This window comes from Hyaena hyaena, unplaced genomic scaffold (assembly GCF_003009895.1).
Source record: "Hyaena hyaena isolate Hyena2069 unplaced genomic scaffold, ASM300989v1 scaffold_40, whole genome shotgun sequence".
NCBI lineage: Eukaryota > Metazoa > Chordata > Mammalia > Carnivora > Hyaenidae > Hyaena > Hyaena hyaena.
This window is the reverse complement of record NW_024080672.1, coordinates 5,214,882-5,239,154: the sequence shown is the minus strand read 5'-3', so window position 1 is coordinate 5,239,154 and position 24,273 is coordinate 5,214,882. Positions and strand designations below refer to the sequence as shown.

At 53.8% G+C, this 24,273-nt stretch overlaps 1 protein-coding gene across 1 annotated transcript; it reads right to left on the bottom strand.

The window, feature by feature from the left end:
* Nucleotides 1-11,217: 11,217 nt before the first annotated feature.
* Nucleotides 11,218-22,767, bottom strand: GHRHR (growth hormone releasing hormone receptor). Its single transcript, XM_039229913.1, has 13 exons — nt 22,711-22,767; nt 20,529-20,631; nt 20,299-20,406; nt 19,599-19,696; nt 18,458-18,555; nt 17,643-17,775; nt 16,261-16,414; nt 15,925-15,985; nt 15,356-15,425; nt 14,540-14,631; nt 13,841-13,970; nt 13,128-13,169; nt 11,218-11,343 (listed from the first exon to the last, which is right to left on the bottom strand). The coding sequence occupies exons 1-13, from the start codon at nt 22,765-22,767 to the stop codon at nt 11,218-11,220; spliced, it is 1,272 nt and encodes a 423-aa protein (XP_039085844.1).
* Between the last annotated feature and the right edge of the window lie 1,506 nt (nt 22,768-24,273).

Below are 24,273 nucleotides of genomic sequence, written 5' to 3'. Positions count from 1 at the left end.
TAGCCCTGTGGGTATCTGAGGAGACACTGCTCCGTGCAGAAGGAATGAAGAGTGCAAGGGCCCGGGGGCTGGAACAGCAAGGAGGCCAGCATAGTTAGAGCCAAGTGAATGAAGGGAGAAAAAAAGGAGTCCAAAGAGACAGAACATGGAAGGAAGGCTCCGTAGCCTCGCGTGGGCCGTCATAAGGCTGTTGACATTTGATTTTGAGGAAATGGAGAGCTACTGGGGGTGGGTTGGCAAATAATAGGATTTATTTTGAACCACAGTGTTTTAGGGGTGGGGAGGTATGAATAGCCACCCTATTCTTCTCTGAATCCAGCCCTGGCATGAACCTAGCTAGATCTAACTAACTCCAGACTCATGCTCACTCTGGTACCCCAGAGGGACCTGTTAGCTTTGAGGGCAGAGGCCTGCGTCCAGAGCTTGGGCAAGGGCAGAGGGAGGGAAGCCAGAGGCCCAAGGGGCAGGCTCAGTGGGGGCTCCAAGCAGCTCTGTGAAGGAGTGTGGCTCCCCCAGGAGAGGTCACCCTCCAGGGCATGAGGATGTGGCATCTGCCCAGAGCACCCCTGATGTGGATTGTGTGGGCAAAGGAGAAAAGAAAGCCTGGGCTGGGCTGTGGCACAATCCCAGGATTGCTCAACAGGCTCAGGAGTCTCATCCAGCCTCTCCTCTTCTGTTCCCTCCCCATGCCCCCAGCAAGCCCCAGCAGCCGCCCTGCCCTGCAGTGGGTCACAGGAGTCATAAGCTGCTTCCAATTAAACCCACAGAATCCCTCAGGCGCACAGGGGAGGCAGCCTCAGAGGAACTTGGCTGCAGCCACCACTTGGGATGCAGGAGGGAAGAGGGGGTGACCGCCATGGAGGTGGGGTGCAAGGCTCAGGTTGCCTTCTGATCACTGCCTACCTGCGTCCCAGAAGAAGTGCTGCAATCATGGATGGAGAGGGTCATTCAGACATGGATTTGAACCCACTTAGCATGAGCTGCATGACTTTGAGCAGCAGACGGAGCTATCTGAGCCTCAGTTTCCTCATCTGTGGAATGGAGAAGACACGCTACTTACTTCCCAGGGCTTAAAAGATATTGCATCGAAAGCGCTTTGCAGAGAGCCTGGCACATGGTGAGCTTGTGTTACATAGTGGTCCCTTTTACCTCAGACCAATCAGAAAACATGGTGTCTTCTCTCCCTGCAAGCCCCACCCCCAGCCTGGCTGGGGGTAGGGGGAACAGGGGGATTCTGGGCTCAGCCAGGCATAACATGCATATATATGTAAAATAAATTTCATGAAACATATTTAGCCCCACTAGGTGTGATGTATTCTATTTTTTTTTAATATTTTATTTATTTCTGAGAGAGAGAGACAGCGTGAGCAGGGGAGGATCAGAGAGAGAGGGAGACACAGAATCTGACACAGGCTCCAGGCTCTGAGCTAGCTGTCAGCACAGAGCCCGACGCCGGGCTTGAACCCATGAACCCTGAGATCATGACCTGAGCTAAAGTCGGATGCTCAACTGACTGAGCCACCCAGGTGCCCCTGATGTACTCTATTTTTTATTCTCTTCCATTTCATTAAAAATATTAAACGGTAGGGGTGGGGGGCAGTGCCTGGGTGGCTCTGTCAGTTAAGCATCTGACTCTTGATTTCAGCTGGGTCATGATCTCATGGTGGTTCATGAGTTAGAGCCCCGCATGGGGCTCTGCGCTGACAGTGCAAATTCTGCTTGGGATTCTCTCTGCCGTTCCCCCACTCATGTGCATATGCTCCTTCTCTCTCTGTCTCAAAACAAATAAGCTTTATATATATACACACACGTATATTAAATGCTGGTCGCAAACACGAGAAAGATTAAGGGGCTGGTGTGAAGCAGTTGGGCTCCCGACCAGACTAGCCTAGCTCAGGGTTGTGTGTGCTAGTGGTGAGCGTGCCCACAGCCACGTGACTGTCCTCATTCGGTCCCCGCAGGCCCACCAAGAGGCCTGGCAAACAGACCCAAGAGGCAGCCCCTCCTCTCAAGGAAGGCCCCTCTGCCCAGCAGAGCCGCCTGCAAGGGGCCGGGGTGCTGGGGGTCGGAGGGCTGCTTCTGGGTGTTCCTGACACCAGACACGAATAGAGACTCAAACCTCCTATAGGACCTGTTCCTACGTAGTGCATACTCCTCTCCCTGCCTCGTGGCCCTGGCCCTGGCGTCAAGCAGCTCTGCTAGTTAGGGGCTTCATGGCCGCGAAGCTGGTTACTCGGCCTTGGGGAGACCCGCCGGGTCTAGCGCCGGTTCCACTGGGATTGTAAGTACCTACCTGGCAGGCTGCTGCGGGGATGCAGCGAACTGAAGCACAGCCATCAGCGGGCACCGTGCCCGACGCTTCGTAGGTGCATGACAAATACCAAGTACGCCAGGCTGTCACCCTCTCTCTGCACCCTCTCTGCCCAGCCCCCACCCCGCACCCTCTGCAGAAGTCCCCGCTCCTAGCGGCTCCCCCTCCAGAGGCGCTTCCGGGCGCTCGGCTCGGTGAGCAGGTCCTCCGGCAGCGGCAGCGGCAACAGCCTTAATTTTAGCTCTGGGCTGGGTAATTTCCCGTGATTACGGGCCCTGTCAGCGCGGCACACTCTGCAGCTGCTGGGAAGCCAGCGGGCCTCGCCGCGCGGGGCTGGAGCACGTGCCCGCACACGCCCACGCACCAGGGGACCGTGCTCGCGTGTGCGTGCACGCACCCACGCGCGCACGCACTGTTCTTCCGGGACCAGGACCCGGGGGCCGCGGCCCGGCTGTGTGTGCCCACGTGGATGCCTGCAGGAGGGGGGTTAAACAGCACAGGGCCACACACGCCACCTCCCCGCAATGGATGACGGGCGTGGCATCAAGGATAGGGAGACAGCGATAGGGAAAGTTGTAGGGCACGGACTGGACTCTCACCAACCCCGTTCTTCCAGAATCTTCCTTCTCTCCCTTGTCTGTGGTGCCCAAGGGAGGAGCCCCAGAAAGAGATGTCCTATCTTTGCTACTTTGTAGCCTCCTGAGAGCTCTGTGTGTATGTTCATGTATGTGTGTGTGTGGAAATGAGTGTGTGAGTGTAAGTGTGTTGGGGTGTGTGTATGAGGCGGGTCAGTCATCTTTATTAGATGTCGACTATGAGTCTTGACCTTGACTCTGGTGCTGGGAATGCAGCAGTGAATGAGACAAAATGTAAGTAACATACAATCGATCCCCATTGTTTGCAGATTCAATATGTGTGAGTTTGCCTGCCGGCCTGCATTATTTGTGCCCCAAAGTCAATACCCACCTGTTGTCAGTCATTCTCCCATGTGCACAAAGCAGTGAAGAACTTGAGTGGCCCGCAGCACCTGTTCCCAGCTGAGGTCCAACAGGGTGACCTTCTGCCTTCTTTTTTCAGCTCACACAAGGTAAACAAGTGTCTTTTTCATGTTCTGCCTAGTGACATGTTTTGCACATTCTTGTGCTTTTTGTTGGTGACCTTACTATGTGAAATGACCCTCAAGCATAGTGCAAAAGTGCTATCTAGTGTTCCTCGGTGCCACAGGGCAGTGACGTGCCTTACAGAGAAGATATGTGTGCTAAGCGAGCTTTCTTTCAGTCATGGATTCTAGTGCTACTGGCCATGAGTTCAATGTTAATGAGTCAATGATGTACATTAAATAAGGTGTCTACAAACAGAAACACACAGACAACATGGGTACGTATTGATCAGTTGACAAATATATTATGAACAGAAGCTTGCAGGAGCCCCACCCTGCTTTTCTCCTGGGAGCAGTGGTTCTGCATTTGCTAATTCAGTGTTCTCGGTGACTTTAGAGAACATAACTACCGCGAATAGTGAGAGTCGATTGCGATTACTGCTAAGGGCCGTGAAGAGAGTAAAACAAGGACGTGCAATATGACCGTGATGTCACTAGGTGGTCAGGACAGGCCTCTCTGAGGAAGTGACATTGACGCCGAATAGGGAAAGTGGAGGGCAGCAGCCACGGGAGGCGCTGGGGCAAGTGTCCCAAGTGGCAGTCGTGCGGAAAGGAGCACAGTCCCAGGGCTTCTGGGGACCGTGAGAAGGCGGGTGTGGCTGGGACAGAGCGGGGGGAGCACAGCTGGGGAGCTGCGCTGGTCCAGGCCAGGCCAGGCTGTGGAAAGGAACTCCTCATGGCGTTGGGAAGTGGGGGGGGGGGGGGGGGGGGGGGGGGGGGGGGGNCCCTGGGAAGGGAGGCCCTGAGCCGGGAGGGCACGGGCATCCGGGCAGGAAGGTGCTGGCTGGGCCCAGGGGGGGGGGGGGGGGGGGGGGGTGGTGAGGGGGGAGGGTGCCAGGATGCCCTTCATCCCTACCGTGTGGACCCTGCCCCGGAAGGACCAGCTGGGCAGCAGCGAGGGGCCGTGGCAAGGGAAGTGGTTCTGAGGCTTCAGAACCTCCCGGTGGAGATGCAGGTGTTACTCCTGGGATCCAGGTGAGATGGGCAGAGGCAGACGCGGTTGACACACAGAACTGGGAGGGCAGCAGCGGGAGCCATCTGCCACCGGGCCAAGTGGGAGATACCCCACACACCCATGTGGAGCTGGTGAGGGGGCAGCCGGGCCAGGGGTCTGCAGGTGGGGGGCGGGGTACGGGCATGTGTGGCTCGTGTGTGCCTTGCACAAAGATCTTCCCACCGAGGCTGTGCCAGGGCTTGGCGAGGCTCCCTTTAAAGGGATTGTGCCAGACCCTGCTGACCGTCCCTCCCCCATCCCTTGGGACACTTCTGTGCTCCAGCCACGCAGAACTACACCCAGAGAAACCTCTATGCATGCAGCGCTATTCTTTCTGAAAGATCTTATTTTGATCAAACAAGCCGTGTGCTCTGCGTCTCCCCACCTTCGTGTCAGCGGCTCCTCCTCCCAGGATCCTCCCCTCTTCAAGTCCTACTCATCCTTTGGGGGTCCAACATCCCACCGCCTCTCCCAGGAGGACTTCTCTGATTGCCCTGACCCCCAACCAACCTCTGACATTTGAACTCCCTCAGTCCTGCTGGGCTGAGTCCCACACGCCTCTGTTCTCAGCATGCACTCCTGCCCCGGAGAGAGAGAGTTTAGGTCTCCAGATCCCCCCTCCAGTCTGTTTGAGCCCCAGGGCACAACCCTGGTGAGAGAGGGTGCAGAAGATCAGAATACTAAAGCTGGGGTCAGGGTCAAGATCAGGATTTCTGCAGGGGGCCAGATGGAAGGCTGAGGCTGTGTTTGGTTAGGACTCCAGGCGGGATGAGTTCGGACTGAGGAAGGGGCTGCAGAAAGGATCTGGGCTGGGGACAGTCAGGTCTGCCTGTGCTGAGTCAGATGGTGAGCAAGACCTTTGCTCCCATGCCCCCCCCCCCCACTCCCGCCACAGAGCCTTGGACGCTGAGTTGAGAGTCTGAGCAGGCCTTGGGCCTTCCCAGAGGCTGCCCAGGGACTGTTTGCCTGCCACTGGACTCCACAGGCCACTGGATGCCCGAGGGGCCCTGCCTGGGGGAGATCTGCCAGGTGGGAGGCCAGAGCTGCTCCATGTCACTACCACGCCCAGCCATAGTGATGCCACCGCTGCCAGCCTCTCCCAGCCCGTCACCATGGGAATGTGCACAGGCCTGCCCTGCTTATGCAATCCTGAGGCAGGGAAATGGCCGCCCATCAATCCCACCAGCCTGACCGGCTCCAGGGGATGCCCTCAGGGAAGGTCCGTGATCCTGGGGTGTGCCATCACACCTGTCATCCCCCAGTCTGACACACACACACACACACACACACACACACACATACACACACACACAGCAGTCTGACTCTAGAAGGGAGGGAAGACAGGGAGGAAAGAGAAAAGCAGTCGTTGGGGCTGGGCAGAGGGTTTAGAGAAGAATTCTGACAGATGCAGGCAGCTGGCCATCCGGACACAAGTGAAACTTCCACGGCCTTGGCCCCAGAACCCAGATGTCCAGCATCCTAGAGACAGACCAGCTGCCCAATGCACCACCCCACCACTTCCCACACCTGGGAGCTGGGGGCCCGTACAGAGAAGGAAAGACAGAGCGAGATGGAAACAGACGGACAAGGACAGACAGACAGAGACAGAGAGAGGGAGAGCCAGAGAGACAGACACAGAGACAGACAGACAGACAGAGAGGAGGGGGGAGGGGGGAGAAGGCAGAGGCACAGAGCGGGAAAGCTCCGGAAGAGAAGTAGCCACACAAGAGATCCACACAGAACACAGAGACCGTGCAGACTCCAAGAAAAAGAAGAGGTCCCAAACATCCCCTGTGGCTTGTGATTTCTTGGTTTCTTGGTTTCCGGAGTCGGGCTCTACCTCAGCAGGCAGTTTTGTTCCTAATGGTTCCAGGGCCTGGGCCCCCTGCTGTCCCAGAGTCGGGAGGATAAGGCCGTCATAGGACCACAGGCTAGACACACCAGGCTTCCAGAGGGTGGGGGCAAGTGCCTGGATCTTTCGGTGTCCCCCCACCACCTGCCCGAGGGCTCTGCACTTGCGACCTGGTCTCAGATCTCTGTCGAGCTGGCCCCATGCCCTGCCTCAGCGCCACCCTGTCCCTGCCTGGTCTTGCCCTATACCACAAACTTTCAACAGCTCTTGGGATAAAACCTCCTTAAAATGGCTTTCCTGACTCTGAGTGACCTGGGTGCTACCTGCCCCCTCCTTATCTCAGGTCCTTTCATGACTATAATCCTGCCTCAGTTTACTTTCTGCTCCACCCCTAAATGCCACACTCCTTCCTACCTCAGGGCCTTTGCACAGGCTGTTTCCTCTACCTTGGGTTGTTATCCACTTCTTCATCTGGCCAACTCATCCTCATGGTTTTAAGCTCAGGTTAGATGTCACCTCCCCAGGAAGCTTTTTTTTTTTTTTTTTTTTTAATCATCCCCAGACTAGATGTGGTCCTCCAGATAGTTGTTCTTTTGGTACTCTATTTCTTGGTATTCTATTTCTCCCGGCATACCTGCCACTGTTATTATGCGATTGTTTGAGTGGCGTGATTGCCTCCCACCACTTGACATCTGTCATATTTGTGACCAGCCAGCATATTCTGAATGTCCTTCCTGTGTCTGAGGAGCTGGCCATGATCTGCGGGCCCTCCCCAAAGGCAGAAGTCAGAACGGGCTCTCCCAGCCTCCCCACCGTGCAGCCAGTGAGCAGGGTCAGGATCAAGGCTATGGACTTAGGTTTGGAAGGGAGCAATCGGGATGCCAGTGGCAGGTGCAATGGAGATTTTAGCCAGCATGGCAGTATGGAGGGGTTTGGCTTTTCAGAATGGCCACATAGTGGATCTGGCTTTCTATCCCTAGTATCACTGGTGTGAGCAGCTGTGTCTGCTACCAAAAGGGATGCAGTGGGAACTCGTCCCAGTGATGCCCAGTGTGGGGTGGGCACTGCCACTGGCCACCCTGCAGGAGACAGGTGAGCTCCCTCATGTCCCTGAGTACATTGTGTTTCCGTTTAACTCAGCCCGAGGGGTCCTGTCTTTTGCAGTAGGAAGTCCTGAGTCATATCCTCTCTAACCAGCCCCGAAACCTTAGGAGGAAACTTCTGGAGTTGTTTGCCCCTGTTTTCTAGTCTCTAGCAGGGTGCCTGCTGCCTAAGTAAGTACTTGAGAAACCCTTACCAAGTGAATGAATGGGCAACCCACCAGAGCCGAGAGCCTCAACAGAAATGCTCAGGAACATTCCTGGGGAAACAGAGCCTGAATCTGATGCCCACTATCCTGTCCTGGCAGACCCTTCCTCCGAGCATTGTTCCCCAAGCTGAAATCAGCTACATTCTTGCTTCCTGCTCAGGAGATAGTGGTACTTAGCCTAAGGTCTATACAACCAACCCAAGTACCCTCCCCCAGGAAGCCATCCCTGACTGCTCCTGCCCTCATCCACACTCTGAGCTCACACATCCCAGAGAGTCTGAGTCTCACATCCCTGTTCTTGCATCCAGGTTAGGGCTCACCCCTGGGGATCGCCCCCAACACTCATGAGGGCTTTCTGGTGACAAGGAATGGGTCCCTCGTTTTTATCCATCCTTGTCTCTGCCTCACAGTGTAAACAGGCACAGGCTGACCACAGCAGGAGAGAAGTCAAATTTCCTCCTTCCCTTTAGGAAGCTCCTTTCAGGGCCTGAGGAACAGCTTGCTGGAAGATGTGGGTGAGGGCAGTGTTTGATGGCAATTCCTGCCTTCCCACCCTGCACAAAACCAGGACCCCGGGGCAATCTCCTTCTGGCCTGAACCCTACAGAGAGACTCCAATGAGCACCGGTTCACCTGTCTCTCTAGCACTCCCTCTTCTTATAAGCTTTGTCCTCCTCAAAACTGGACCCTTGCCCCATGCTGGCCAGACCAGAAGCACCTTCTTCCACCAGCCCCATAGGCTCACTGTGCCCTGTTCCAGAGTTAGGTCCTCAGACAGGCAGCCTGGTCAGCCCAGCCTGGGTTCTTGGCCACAGTTGTTCTGCCACCTGGTGGCCAAGTTAAGCATTGTTCTCAGCTCACCTCATTCAGTGTCCCTTCTGAGCCCTCAGATATCACCTAGTGACCCTGTCCTTTTAAGTAACTTTATTAAGAGGTAATAATTCACATGTCATAAACTTCACCCTTCTCAAGTGTCCAGTTCAGTGGCTTCAGTCCGTCACCACTAGCGAATTCTAGAACATATTGTGACTCCTGAAAGAAAGCCGGTGGCCACCAGCAAGCAGTCAGTATCCATATTCCCCTCCCCCAGCCCCTGGAAACCTCTAACCTACTCTCAGGCATAATGTGGCTCTGAGTATTTGCATACAAGTTTTCGTATAAATGGAGGTTTTCAATTTTCTTGCCTACGTACCTTGGAGTGAATTTGCTAGGTCGTGTGGCAACTGATCATTGGACTTTTTTTTTTTAAGTTTATTTATTTAATTTGAGAGAGAAAAAGAACATGAGGAGCAGAGAGAGAGAGAATCCCAACCCAGTTCCACACTGTCAATGCAGAGCCTGGTGCGGGGCTCAGTCTCCCAAACCGAGAGATCACAACCTGAGCCGAGATCAAGAGCCTGCCACTCAACCGACTGAGCCACCCGGGCGCCCCTCAACGTTGGACTTTCTGAGGAACTATCAGACTTCCTGCCAAAGCAATTGTGCCATTTTACATTCCCACCAGCAATGTCTAAGAATTCCAATTTCTCCACGTCCTGGCTAACACTTGTTGTTGTCTATTGTTTTCATTTTAGCTGACCTAGTGGAAAATACTATCTCCGTGTGGTTTTGATTTACAGTTTCCCAATGACTGGTGACATTCAGCATCTTTTTATGTGCTCATTGGCCATTTTTATATAGTATATGTTCATTTTAAGCATTAAAAATACCAATTTATAAATATGATCTCAAGATGGTTCAGAAATGCAGAAGGAAAAAAAATCTTTCAGGAAACATACCAAAATATCAACAGTGACTATCTTTGAGTAATGAGATTACGGCTGATTTTTATTTCCTCTTTCAATCCCATCTCCATCTCTCAATGCCCTGCAATGAGTGTGAATCACTTTTATGATCTGAGACTAAAGGAAGGAAGGCATGGAGTTCCACCTTGACATTTGTCTGACCGCGAAGGCATTGGGTAGTTGGGTATCATGGCCAACAGCGTGACCTTGGATTGCATCGGCTGAGTCTCCTTTCAGTGGAACCCTCGGAACTTGGGGAAAGAGGGTGTGCATCGGAGGAAGAATGGCAGGGGATATTGGTGGAGCTAGGGAAGGCTTCTTCCCGGAGCCCAGGGAGTGGGGCTGAGTTTCACAATGTAGATCTTCTATGGGCCGACTGAGAATGCAAGAGATTTCATCCTGACCTGTAGATCTGTTTCCACCTATTCTCTGTACTCAAATCTCCTGTCAGTCAACAAACACATCCCCTAGGACAGCCCTGGGGCTCTCATTCTCCTCCCCTCCGCCAAGGAAGAGGGTGGTGGAAGGACTGGCCGTGAGGACATGTTACATCAGGGGCCCTCATTTGAGTGGGGCGCAGCAGGCAGCAGGCTTTGGGCTCAGGAAGGCACACAACGGAGAGAACATAAGGGAAATGCCTGAGATTGAGAACACTCCACTCCACCCCAGAGACAAATAAGGAAAGGGACCCAAACAATTTCCAGAAGAACAAACCCAAAAGGCTAACAGGCGCTGGAAGAGATGCTCGCACTCATTAGTTATCAGAGAAATGCAAATTAAAACAACAATGAGATGTCACTTTACACCCATTTGACTTGCAAACATTAAAAAGCAGGGTAACGCCAAGTGTTGGCGGAGCTGCTGGGGGGGCTGCAGATTTTGCAAGCATTCTGGAGCACAATCTGGCGCTGCTTCATCACGTAAGCAAAGGCTTAAGTGATGACCCCACACTTTTGCTCCTGGGTATGCGTCCCGGAGAAGGGCTCACTAGTGCAGGTGCATGAAGGGACATGCATGTGAATAATCACCTGCAGGGTAGGAGCAGCGGGGGGCCGGGACAGGTCACATGTGGGCAGTGACACCATGTGGCACCATATGGTCAGAACGAGAGACCAGATGAGCACACAACAACACGGGCGGATGTCTTAAAAGCAGAGTGCCGAGGGGAAAATGTTAGAAGCAGGATGAAGCACATAACCGACAAAATTTATGTAAATTAAAAGTACAGACATGCACCAAATATGACATATTTTGCAAGAACACACAGAAACACAAATATCCACATTAAACACATTGGAATGTTTGCCTGTGGTAGGAGAGGGGTGGGAGTGGAGATAGAGACAAGGGGGAATAAATTTTAAGGATAAATTACTCAAGAAGATGCTTGCACAGGCGAATAATGGCAACGTAACACGAAAGAGGAATGATGAAGGCCCTTCTGCACCAGAGGCCAAACAAAGGCTGTAGGCCGCTGCCCTGTGGAGGTGCATATATTCACTCACTCTCATATCTATTCATTTACAAGTTTATTGGCTCCTCTGGCCTTGGGTTATGGCCCAGACTCTAGAAAAAGGAGTTGGAGGAGAATGGAGGAACCAAGGAAGTCAGAGGTAGACACACAGGGACCGAGGGTCAGGTGTAAAACAGGGTGAAAGGGTTGCCCCTGCCCCGGGGCTGGGCAGCAGCTGGGGTGGAGACATGGCCTGAGGGCTCTCAGGGAATGCTGGTCTCTCTTGCTTCTACAGAGGGAGGGGGCTATCGTAGCTGCCCAAGTTCAGGTGTGGACTCCAGTCGCGTGATGTGGCCAGCCTAGCATACAGATGTCAACACCTTCACCCCAGAGCGGGAAGGCATCGTCCACTTGGTGAGGGCCCTCCGGGCTGGGAGCAGCTCAGGGTCATGGCCATGCCACCTGCGTAAGATCTCAGTTCTCACCTCCAGGGACAAAGGAGAGGATGTTAGGAAGGTCCTACTGCTATTTCTGTGCACCACCCCAGTGGGACTGAGGGTACAGGGAGAGACCATGCAGGAGAAATAGAGACTTGGACTCCTGGGAGAGAAGTCGTGATTGACTTAGTAGCCACTACTAAGTATTGTCTCTCAAAGATACTACTTCCTCCTTCCTGTGAGTATTTCTGGCCATCCCCCTTAGCTCTTTTCTCTAACTTTTAGCACTGCCTTTGGGTGGGTCCAGTTACAGACATTTTCTATGGATGCCTTCTTCAGTTTCTGGCCAAATAACCACACTGTCTTCCATGAGTGGCTTAGACCATCCCTTGCCCTGGGATTCATCCCTGCCCCTGCCCACTGAACTGAACTATGGCCCCTGGAAACCTGTCCAGAGGATACAACCTAAAAGGAGAAAAGACTCAGAGCCCTGTCTAAGGAGCTGCAGGTGAGGGGACTGAGATTCCTGAATGAAAAGCAACTGGTTGGGGGTGGGGCTGAGAGAATCTGTATTGTCACATCTCCAAGGGGGCTGTTGGAGGTAGAGGGGGCTGAGAGTCTGTGGCCCAACTGACAGGGCTAAACTTGGGCTATAGTGAAAGACAAAAGGGAGACAGATTTCTGTTAACATAAAGGTGAGCTTCCCCACAGGTGCCTAACAACAGAAGAGCTATTGAGAAGTAGTAAGCTCCCCATCACTAGAGGTATATAACTATCTGGTCTCCAACATGACTTCCTGGGATGGATCCCTTCACAGCTCTCCATGGGAGCCTCTTTCCCAGTCCCTCCAGCCTCAGCTAGGGCTGTCCCTCACCCTCTCAGTGCCTGCAGGACCCATAAGCCACTACACAGAGATACTGCAGTCCTGTGTCTGCACCCAGTCACCAGGTAAGGCTGTGTGAGACTCAGAGAGGCTGGGGAAGAAGTAGAGTCAGAAGGGTGGGAGTCAGTCTGGGACAGAGGTGGCAGGTGAGGGGTGAGCACTGCTGCACAGCTGGGAGGGAGGCGTGGACCCGGGTCTCGGGCAGAACAGAGCCCGCGACAAATCCATGCCACCAGAGGGAGCCCGTGACTCTGCCCGTGCACAGAGCAGGGCCTGGTTATCCAAGGCACTGAGCTAAATTCTCCCACCTCTCCCACAAAGCAAGTCTGTCCTAAGGGACAGGTACGAGGTGCCTTCTGGGTGGAATGTTTGAATTCTCCTCTCTCTGCCATCTTTCCATATTTCTACATGGGTGTCAGCACCGTCTATCTATTCATGGGTCTGTCTAGCTCTGCTTAGTCTGTTCTTTCCATCGGTCTCTTTCTTCCAGGTGTTTCTCTCAGTATCCCCAGCTCTGCTCTCAAGCATCCTCCCTGTTGCTACTCCTGACTCTATTTTCCTTGTTCCCTTTATGTCTGCCTCCAACTTTCTCTGTTCCTCTGTCTCTGCTTTCTCTGTCTCTCCCGGAGCTGACATATTCCCTCTTCCACTCTCCTTTTTGTTCAGTTTTAGAAACACAGAATTGGGGGATCCTTTTATACCATCCCTCATCCTAAATGGCCAGTATACTTGGTCCAGCCCAGAGAAGGGATGGATAAAGGATGTTTATAGGAAGCAATCAGGTTCAGCTTGATCTAGAGGCTCAGGACAGACTAAGCTTCACAAAGGATCACAGGAGTCAAAGTTTGGCTTGGGCTGGGATTTACAGGGCCTGAGAAGAAGAGAGGTGGCCTCAGGTCTGGTGGGAGGGAAGGCTCAGTGACTAAGGATAGACTGGAGAGTTATATACCTCTTGGTTGAGGAAGCAGTATAGGATGGCAACGATGAAGCCCTGTGGAGCCAAAGAGAAAGGACTGCATCAGAATACTTGGCCTGGCCACAAGGTGTCCACAGTCTTTCTACTACCTTTTCCTCCACCCAACCCCAGGCTGTGGCCTGGGCCAGGGCTTTGAGAAAAGGGAAGGTAGATGCATTCATCTCTATGTGCCAGGCACACTGTCTCATGTAATCATCATAGCAAGCCAGCCAAGGCCATACTGTTGATCCTGTTTCTCTGATTTCCTTTATTTCTGTATCACCCAGTATTGAGCACAGATCCTGGCACACAATAGGTGCCCAATAAGTGTTAGATGCATGGATAGATGGACAGATAAGAGGGTGACAGATGCATAGGTGGAGGAAAGATGATGGATGGATGGATGGATGGATAAGTGGATAGATGGATGAGTAGATGGGTAGGTGGATGGATAGATGGATGGACAATGGGTAGATAGATGGATAAATGGATGAGTATAGATGGGTTCAGGGGTAGTTGAATGACTAGAGATGGATGGGTGAAAATGGACAGACAGATAGATAATTAAATAGATAGATGAGTGGCTGGAAGAAAGAATAACCAGCCTATCAGCCTTCAACCTACCATGAAATCAATCAAACCTGTGGGAGCATCACCTCCCTCCTACCCAAGGACTTAGGGGGAAGAGTGCTTGTGGGGTCCCTCACCTGGAAGGAGCCCAGTCCTAATTCCAGGGGGAGGCGGATGCCCAGGCCAGCACTGTCGGGCAGGAAGTTGAAGATGATGTAGTGAATTCCAAACAGTGGGATGAGGAGAAGGGTTGACTTTGAGAGACGCCTGCAGGAGAAGACAAGCCCTAGGCACCCAAGGCTGGAATAAAGAACTCCCAGGTGCCCCCTGCTCATTCCCATTTCCCATCAGTTCCCCATATGAACTCCCTGCACCAGGCACCCCGGAGAACACCATCCTCCCCAAATACACAGTGTGGTACAATGCAGGGCTTCCTTATTTCAGGACCATGGATCTTGCTGTTCTTGCTGCCAAATGCTCTTGTTTCCATTTATCCAGTGATCATCTATGCATCTTTCGAAGTCTAGTTCAAAGACCACTTCCTCCAGGAAGTCTTCCCTAACCATACCATACTCCCATTCCCCCATCTAGAAAGGTTCTCCTTCTGCAGGCTCTCATAGAAGTGGATCCCAGCACCCATCAACCCATTAAGCCTGATAACTGGATGTTTGCCTCCATCCTCCCTACACTGTGATCTCCTAGAAGGCGGGGGCCAGATCTGTTCTTTCTCTGGAAGCATGGGGAGGAGCACAGACCAGGCCAGTGAATGAAACAGAACCACACCATCCCTCACTCCAGTTATGTTCCCGGCACCCTCTGATGCACACACACGTTACCAGTACTGAGACTGGGGGTGGAGGCTGCCCTGCGCTGGCTCCAGTTTCCTCAGCAGGATGCGGATAATATTGAGAAAAAGCCCAAAGTTCACCTGGAAATAGAGATTCCAGGTTAGAAGGTAAAAGGCAAGAGTCAGTGGTGGCCCTGGTGGCCTGAGATGGGGCCTCTTTGGGAACTAGAAACCCCAAATCCTTGAGACACAGGGATGTGCAGTGGGTGGATGTACGGGGCATTGTTCTAGAACTTGTATCCTGGAGCCTGGGAGGTCCCACCTGGAGCTCAGGGGCTGAGGGGCTCAGGGTCCCCCTCCCTCTCTAGCCCTGGGATAAAGGGTGGGAGGTTGAGCCCCATCATCCTGCCTTTAGCACCTCCTAGGGTCTACTCTGGCACAAAGCAAGTGTCCCTCACTTTTCATAAAATTGCAGGAAATGCGCACGTTCACTGAGGCCACGCACACCAGCCCCCGATGCCCTGTTCTCAGCACAGGACCGGGTGGTGGTTCAGCTACAGCCCTCCTTCCGCACCCCCACACCAGCCTCACTGCAGTAGTCGGCGATCTACAGCCAGGGTCCCAGAATCATCACAGCTCTGAGCTAGAAGGAGCCCAAGCATTGGTGGGGACCACCCCCCTGCTAGTTTTACCAATGGGATGTGAGGTCCAGAGAGGGCCTCACAGAGAATCTGGCAGAGCCTGGCCGAAGAGCCCGGGTATCCTGACTCCCAGCCTGGGGTCATGTTTCCTGTTGTACGCACCCCCCCCCCCCCCCCCAGCAGACCCAGAGAGAATGAAGCAGAAGGATGCTGGCCAAACTGACCCCAACGGAGAGGACTATGGGCCCCTTGATGATCCACCAGTAAGGGGAGCTGTCATCCAGGTCCCAGCATCTAGGAAGAGGACAGGCTAGGAGTGACGGGGGGTGCCAAAAATGCAGTTGCTGAAAAGCCCTTTTCTGTAGTAAACCCGCACCTCCCTCCTCTCCATGCCCGTCCTGCCTTGTCTCCTCCCTCAGCCAGCTAGGCCACCTTCCAGAGGGGCGCACTCATCCCTGCTGGGCTTACCCTCTCTCTCTCCACCTAGCTGCTTCTTACTGGCCCCCAAACTTCCCCTGTTCCAGGAGGCCCTATTTACTGTGCCTCACAAGGGTCACTGCCCCCTGAGCCCAACACCCCAGAATCTGAGGCCCCCTCCCACCCCATGACATGTCCCTTCCATGCTATCCACAACGGCCTTCCCCTCTCATGCTCAAGCCTGGGAGTTCCCTAAAGGCAGGTCTGGGGTCTCATCCTCCTCTCTCAGCTTGGAGAAGAGCCACACTGCCTGACTCTCCCGCCCAGGCCCAAGGGGGATCTGGGGCTGTGTGCTGAGGTCACCACCCACACTCACGCGACATCCTCGAAGGCCACCTTGCAACACACCCACGTGCCAGCAAAGAGCAGGGGGAGCCCTGTGGGGGGCACAGAGGAGACACAAGTAAGGGGTCTGTGTCCTTGGCCCAGAGACCTGCCCCCACCTGCCCCCCCCACCATCAGCCACACAGGGCACCAGGAAAGTGGGGCCAGGGGAGAGCCCAGGGGCGGGGATCTGGCCCCTAATTGCTGGAGGACTACAGGCTGTCCCTTCTCCCCTCTGGGCCTTGAGTCATCATCAGTAAGCTGAAGGGACCTTTGGATAAACTTCCTGGGCATTCCCAGCCCTCCACCAGCCAGCCCTGGTGCTCACCCCAGCCAGCAAGAACCAGCCACCAGAAGGCCTTCTTTGTGTTGGGCGACTTGGAGGCTAAGAGGCAGGTCAGGTACACAGCTTCCACCAACAGCCAGCTGAAGTTGGTCATGGTGGCAAAATGGGAGGTGGCCACGGAGACCTTGCACAGAACCTGTGGGCCGGGGGCCTGGGTTCTTCAGAGCTGGGTGCCCATTGGAGCCCCTACCCCACTCAAGTCCCTCAACTGTAGGCTGCCCTAGAGGAGACGTGGTAGAATAGTATGATAAAGAGCACAGATTTGGGATCTGAGTTCAAATTTACCACGTATTAGCTAGTTAACTCCCCCATGCCTCAGCTCTTCATCTGCAATCTAGGTCAGTTTCTAGAGCTGTGGCTATGGGCCACCATTCATTCCTGCAAACATACAGGCACTCACCCATGCATGCATTCATTCATTCACTGCATGATTCGCTCTCTCAGTGCTGAGGAACACCGCCTCTGAATTCAGATGGCCCGAGCTTGGCCCCAGTCCCACTCGTGTACAAATGGGACTAAAATGAAAATATAAATGGGAAATAAAAGGTGGCAATGTATGTAAAGCATTTACGCACTGCCTCCACCTAAGTGCTCCATACACATCTATTACATCTGTCAGAAGTTCATTAAGATCATTGTTGGTTTGTCCATTTGTGCATCTATTCATTTCTGGCACAGTTTTAGTGCGCCTGCTGTGCTGGGCCTCCACATTAGCTCCCAAATCCCTTTTATTTTCATTTTCCTCTGCTTCTCCCACCTTCCTACCCCCATACGACTTCCCTGGTTCTTGGACATACTCCTGTCTGTGAGAGTCTGTTCACCCTGGTCCCTCCATTTAACGTGTCTTCCTGCTTCCCCCCACCAGCTCCAGAGCCATCTCCTCCCTGAAGCCCAGCTTTCAACACCCCCTCCCCCACTGGGTGGTCCCACAGTCTGGTGCATACTGCCCCCAAGTAACTGCGGGTGCTTCTGGAGGGAGGGACCCAGCTCCACCCAGCCCAGGGCAGACCCATGCCCAGCCATAGACAGGCACACTAGGAGGAGGTACAAAATGAAAGGGCTTGTGGGGCGACGGATGAGCGCTAGGTTGGAGTATGGAATAAGAAATGAAAAGGGAACGTGAAATATGGGAATTGATTCAGTTTGGCCCCAGGGTCCAAGAAATGGGATGGGCATTTAGAACCTGACTCCGGGGAGGGGCAGGGAGAGGGTGTTTCCTGTTCTGTGATTGGCCACTGCAGAGCCCCAAGGTCAGCCCACAGGACTGGGCAGGCTGCAGGGCCCCCAGCCCCTGCATCTAGGTCCCTAACACAGCTTCCCTCCCCTTCCCACCCACCCCAGCACCCTCCAACCCCAGCTACTACAGTGGAAAAGCTGCAGTGATCCGTGTTCTCGCCGTTGAAGAGGGTGGTGTCCTTCAGGAACACAGCTCCTGCCTTGAGGATAAAGGTGGCAAACAGCTGGGTGTGGATGTAGTTCCGGGGACAGTGGAGCCTCCTGGAGGGGCGGAGAGGGATGAGGGTGAGCATTATAGGAGGCAAATTGAACTGACTTGAGTCAGACTGGGCTGGACTTGAGGCTTCAGGGTTAGCCATGCAGGACAGCTGGCCAACTACTGCCCTAGGCTCAGCAAAGGTGAGAGGACAGAGTACCAGTCTCTGCCTTCAGGGAGCTCACTGTCTGGGGGACAGAGACAGAAATGGTAGGATACTGCCCAGAGGAGTCCCATCTCCATGAGACAGAGAACAGCACAAGCCCTGTTATGGGGCTCAGACTCTGAAGTCAGGGGCTGGGGGGCTTAAGAGGGGCAGTGATCGTAGGGTTGGAACAGTCAAGAAGGGCTCCAGAGGGGAGACAATGAGGATTCTTAAGGCAGATGGCAGCTGGGCTTTAAATTTTGGCAGATAATAAAATACATCAAGAAGAAAGGAGGTAGGCATTCCAAGCAAATAGAACAACTTCCATGAGAGTAAAGGTGTAGCCATTACAGTGAGTCCTCAAGGGTGAGGGGTGGAAAGGAAACACTCTGGCAAAAGAAAAGGAAAAGCTAGGAATGGCCATGGTGCCTAGATCCGGGAACCTCTTGAACATGAAGGCAAGGAATCAGACTTAGTGCTGTGGACAATGGGGGGAGGAGGGAGCAGCAAAGGTTCTCGAACAGGTGAAGAGGACAGCGAACCTGAGAGCCAGCAGAATGGCGATGGCCACGAAGAGGGTCACAGCCGAGATGCTATGGCCCAGGGTATAGATGATCTTCACTGTGGAGAAGTAGGACTTCTGGGAGAGACAAGGAGAGAGTCTCAGCAGCTGGACATTCTGGGAAAGGGAGGCTTGACAACCGGGCAGGTGAAGGCTGTCAGGGCTACCCCAGAACTCCCCATCTGCGGAGCAGGGGTACCCATGAGAACCCTGGCAAGCTCCTTCGTGAAGAGAAGTGTTTGTTAAGCCCATCTTGCACCTGGCCTTGTGGTGAGAGGGGGTGGGGACAGAAGTGAGATGACTGATTCTCACTGTTCCTGGGGGGTGGGAAGGAGACAGATAGCAGGGACACTACATTTCCCTGAGGAATGACAAAAGCCCAAGAGGAAATTGGTCTTATTTATGGACATTCTCATTCCTCACCATGTTGGGCATACAAAACTCCCCCAAAGAAAAGGGGCATCCAGGCACAGCCATAGGGAATAGTGCTTTCCATGACCAAGTATTTAGACTGACCAAAGTCCAGCCTGGACACCCCCAACCCCCACCCCGAGATGGAGATGGAGGGTGCAGGCCAAGGGAGGGGATTAGGGACCCCTGAGGGATGCAAGCAATCAACACCCACATCTGTCTTTTCATCTGACAAATGGACTCATGCCTTCTCTTGCAGGGTTGAGGGGAAAGATATAGCAGATTATGGGCACAGAAGCATCTTGCAAAGGCCCCGCTCAATCCGGGCGTATGGGGCATGCACACTACTCCACGGACTGCAGACCGGAGAAGGGAAGGAGCTTTCGCAGGACCATTAGGAGCCTTTGCTTCCCTGGAACCACTCAAAGCTCCTGTCCTGGAGGCCCGGGCACGGAGAGGGCACACCAAGAAGGCACAGCTCTCACCTGCCCTCTGCCTCCCTCTCTCCAAGCACAGATGTCACCCTTGAGCAGATTAGCCAAAGACCAAGGTGCTCTCTCTCCCAGGCACTGCCAGTTTCTGGAAACTGCCATAATTAACCTTCCAACCTGCTGGCTACAATGGAAATGGCGGCCTCTACAGTTGTGCAGTCTACCATCCATACAAACATCCATGGTGACCCTTCCTCTAATTTGCCAGGGGCTTCTTACCTCCTCAGTCAGCAGCTCGAGGGGCACAGGGCAGGCCACAGGGTAAGGTGGGAAGGGCTCAGACCAGCCAGTGATAGTGCAATCCCGCTTCACGGCCCCTGCAGGGAATGCCGAGGTGGAAACAGAAATTTGGTTAAAACTCCTACTCTCTCTCCAGGACAGGCAGAGGAGATGTGGATCATCCAGTGACCCAGGCAGAGGAGATGTGGATCATCCAGTGACCCAGGCAGAGTCTACAAACAGCTCCTCTGAATGGCAGAGAGAAGGTAGCCTTCCTCCAGGGGCCTGGGTTCTAGATCCAGCCCTTCCACACTCCCCCCACTAGGCAGCTGGTAGCATCTTTGCAGTCAGACAGGCTCTGCTGCTCCCCTCCACCCCGATAGCCAGCCCTCCTGCTAACATCCAGAGAACATTTAGTTGGGTTCAGGCTCTGGGTCTAGCACTTCCGTGCTCGGCTCACCAATCCTCACCCACCCTTTATGAGGCTAATGTTCTTGTTTTCCCTAGGTCACAGGTCAGGAAGCTGAGGGTCAGGAGGTTGGCTGACTTGCCCAAGGTCACATGGGAAGAAGGGAAGTTGGTGTTCAAATACAGATTTACTACCCCCTCCCCCAAAGCCAGGGATGACCCTGCCATATTCTGGCACCACCAGATGAAACCACCTCATCTCCCCACCCCTCACCATGCCCAGAACCCTCACCTGGCTCTGAGCTGAAGTGAGAGAAGAAATCTGGGCAGGGGAGAGTCACCCATTCTCCAGAGCCCACCATTGGCCAGCACAGCAGCCCATCCCAGGTCCTAGGACAGCCTAGATAGAGAGAGGGGAACAGAGCAGACTCAGCAGACAGACCCATCCAGCATTCAGGGATGATGAGGCTGGAGGAGATAAAGAAGTCTGAGAAGCCACCCCCTCCCTCCCAATTGCCATACCCAGGGTGGTGTTGGGCACCCCTTCTGCTGCTTGTAGACACAACCTCTCATCCTTTCTCAACTGGGTGATGAAGTCACACTCCGGGTGCACGTGGCCCAGTACCTGCAGGAAGAAGTTAATGGAGTAGGCCAAGCCACTTGGGTGCTCCTACTGGCCCTCTGGTCCCAATGACTTTAGGACAGAGACAAAGCCTGATTCCTTTCTGTGCCCCTGCTTCTAAGCACAGAGCCTGGCTCATGGGATTTACAAGTGTCCTTGGTGGAGGTAGGATGGGAAGAAGGAAGGAAAGAAGTGGGAGGGGCAGAAGGGGAAATAAGCAAGAGGAGAGGGAGGAAGGAAAGAAAGATGGAGGTTTGGACAGATGCTTCCCAATGTCATCTCGTGGAAGTAAGTTCTGAGACACACTAAAAACAAGTCTTTGAAAGATATCATGGAGCTGGCTGAGTCAGTGACACATTATGTAGGGCCTTTCCTCCTTCCCTGCTCTACTCCCCATGTTCTGCACTCCTTCTCCCTGGACACAGTTCTGCATAAAGTACCGTGGTAGGCAGAACAATGCCCTCCATACACACAAAAATGTCTACATACTAATCCCAGAAACCTGTGAATATGCTACCTTGCACGGCCAAAGAGATTTTTCAGCTATGATTAAGTTAAAGATCTCAACAGGGAAAGATGATGCTGGATTATCTGGGTGGACATGAGGTCCTTATAAGAGGGTAGAAGGAATGTCAGAGCCAGATAAGGAGATATGATGATGGAAGCAGAGGGGCAGGGGTAGGGAGATGAAAGGGTGTGTGCACTTTTACCATGGGGTGCACACAGATGAAAGGAAGCAGTCTCCCTCACTGCGGAAGGGAGGGCAGTAGAAGTTACTTGCATGACGGAAAAAAAGAGAGAGAGAGAGAGAGAGAGGAGGGGATGGGCAAAAGAGGTGAAGGATAATGGGAAATTCAGGCTTCCGGTTATAAAATGAATACAGCACAGGAAGGAAAGGTATAGCACAGGGAATAAAGTCAATGGGTTATAATAGTGTTGTGTGGTGACAGATGGTGAGCACAGCATAACATAAACTTGTGAAATCACTATGCGGTGCATCTGAAACTAAGGTAAAAACTAAGGGATTGTGTGTCAGCTAGTCTTCAATTAAAAAAAAAGTTACCTATATTGCACCCTATGCTCCACCCTCGACAAATCAGATCCCACTCCATGCACAGCAGTTCTGGAGAGCAGATATTATTCTCCTTTTTACAAAAGAGACACGTGAGGCTCAGGAGGGGTGAAGAACTTGCCTAGGCCACACAGCTCCCTTCACCGTGCCAGGATTCAAGCCCAAAGGCTGTGCACCTAGGGTCAGGTGCCGCTCTGTGCCTGGGAGATGTGGCAGCCCCTGCACACACACACGCTGTCACGCATGCACACATGTGCACACACACACAAGCCAGTGGAGGAAGAAGGAGAACCCTCAGTCCACGTGGGCTGAGCTTCCCAACCCAATAGTACCTTGTATGTCCCGTCCCAGTCCCTGTGTCACTTGTACTAACTCCTAGAAAACATGCTGGGAAATCCCAGCACATTCAGGGAGGGCCCCCCCGGCTGGCACTCCATTCTCCAGTATATCAGTCTGCCAAAAGCTTCTCCAGCCCTGATGCATATCAATAGAAGCATAGTCCCGCGAATGCGGGAGGGGAGCAGCTGTTCTCCACATACCGTCCAGCCCCATACACTCTTAAGAGGCAGCAACCAAATGGGGAGTGTGGCTCCTGTGATGCTGGGCATAGGGAGAGGTCTGGAGAATTTGTGGAGGAATTCGGGACGGGTAACTCAGAGAAGAGAAGACTTGGGGGACAAGGAGAGGCCCTAACTGCCTCCCTGATTGGCAGTCCTATCTGCGGCAGACAGATCTCTGTGACCCCAGAGGGCACAGACAGGCCCTGGGGGGAAATAACTCAGCTCAGCCAGGTTTTCACAGTCAGAGCTACCCAGAGACAAGCGGCTGCCAGGGAGGGAAAAACAGGGGAGGGGAGGGGGGATCACCCATCTCAGGAGTGAGCTTAGTAGGAAGAAGGCTGTGAGCTGGGGAAGGGCAGCGGGGACCCCACTGAGCTCCAGCTGGACCCCCCCACGTGGCCCCATGACCCTCAGGTCAGCCCAGCAGGAGAGGCAGGAGGGCCTACTCACAAGTGGTAATGGGCTCAGCAAGCAGAGGATGTGGGCAGCCCACGTCCTGCTGTCCATGGTGGGGCTCACGGGTGGCTCCCTCAGTCAGTGGCGTCCTCACTGTAAGCCTCGGCCCTCCCCCTCCCCACTGTCCCCTGCTGCTGCCGTTGCTGCCACAGCTTCTGCCTCCCCTACCCCGGTGGTGGCTATTTACATAGGCAGGAGCCAGCAAAGGGGACACAACCAGCTAAATATTCAAGGGATTGCAGGACATCGTGCACAACTCAGCCCTGGCCCTGGAGCGGGTCCCCAGGTCCCCAACAGGGAGGGGCTGTGCACCCCACTCCCTTCCATGCCATCCTTAAGCCCGCCTGTGTGCCTGTCCTGACAGCAAGGGCCCAGAGAGGGGAGAGCCACAGGATACTTCTTGCCCCGGCAGGTGAATATTCTCTGAGCCCAGCCTTCTGCTGACCGGCCATGGAGAGAGTCCCCTCAAATGAAGGAGACTCGGAGGAGAAGAAGACCTGGGCCTGCCGTCAGGGAGCCCCCAGTTTAGTTGTTGAGCCCAGCCTCATCCACAGGGCTGCAGGGTGGGCTCAGGGCTGCGGGGATACGGGGGAGGAACGAGCTTGGGAAAGGAAGCGTGATCATGAAGCCCCTGCACGGGCTGGCCGAGAAAGTGTCATATCAGCAGGACCTCGCCTCTTTCCCCAGCAAGGATGCCAGCCTGGAAGGCAGGGTGGAATGTCCAGACATCAAGGCTCTTGTCTTCACATGGGGGGCTTGTCAGTATCTCTGGAAGTCTTCATGGCAACAGGGGCAAATGAGCCCAAAGGGGAGGTTTGCAGGGGGATTCGTGGAGCTAGACCACCCTGAGTAGAGCAAGACAACTGTTATCAACAGCAAAAACTAGAGAACTTATCATAGCTGCTCAAATGATTTTCAACATGTGTTACCTGGTCATTTTTATATTGTTTTAGACTTTAAAATACAGAATCCCAATCGGCCAAGCTGAAGACAGTGTTCTAAGTTACGCAGTATCTGGCACAGCGTCTGGGGAGCTGGAAGCACGCTGTGTCTCCCAGGGCCCCGGACGCCGCTGTCCCTGGTGGCTCCTGACATTTGGGTGCAGGTCTGCATTCCCAGAGCTTGCTGGTGACGGCAGGCATGTTTACAGCCGGGACATGAATCATGAATGATGATGCGTCCTCGCCCCCGCCACGTCTAGAGTGAGGTATCATTTTACAGCAGCAGGGCTTTATTTTTCCACTCATATTCATCGCCAACAAAGTGTTGAAGAAAAATGTTTTGGAAAGAAAACATGAACCACCCCAAGCCCCAGAGCCACCTGTCCTTGTCCTGTGCTTCACGGCAAAACCGGTGTGGGCAGGAGGCACACACACAGCTCGGCTTGTCTTCCGTCTTCCGGACGAAGCAGACGTCGCTGAGGGGCAGGCGGAGGGAGGGCGCACAGGTGTGAGAACAGAACTCTGAGGTGTCGTGTAAAGGGAAAGCTCAAACCTTCCGTCCATCAGCTACGAATAAGCCACAGCGCGGGCATACGTTTTACAGCCAATCACTGTG

Coding starts and splice junctions, on each gene's coding strand:
- GHRHR (XM_039229913.1), bottom strand. CDS start 22,767: ATGGACAGCAGGACGTGGGCTGCCCACATCCTCTGCTTGCTGAGCCCA. Junction 19,697..20,298: donor TCACTTCAGCTCAGAGCCAG/GTGAGGGTTCTG, acceptor CATTCCCTGCAG/GGGCCGTGAAGCGGGATTGC. Junction 11,344..13,127: donor ACTGCTTCCTCAACCAAGAG/GTATATAACTCT, acceptor TTGTCCCTGGAG/GTGAGAACTGAGATCTTACG.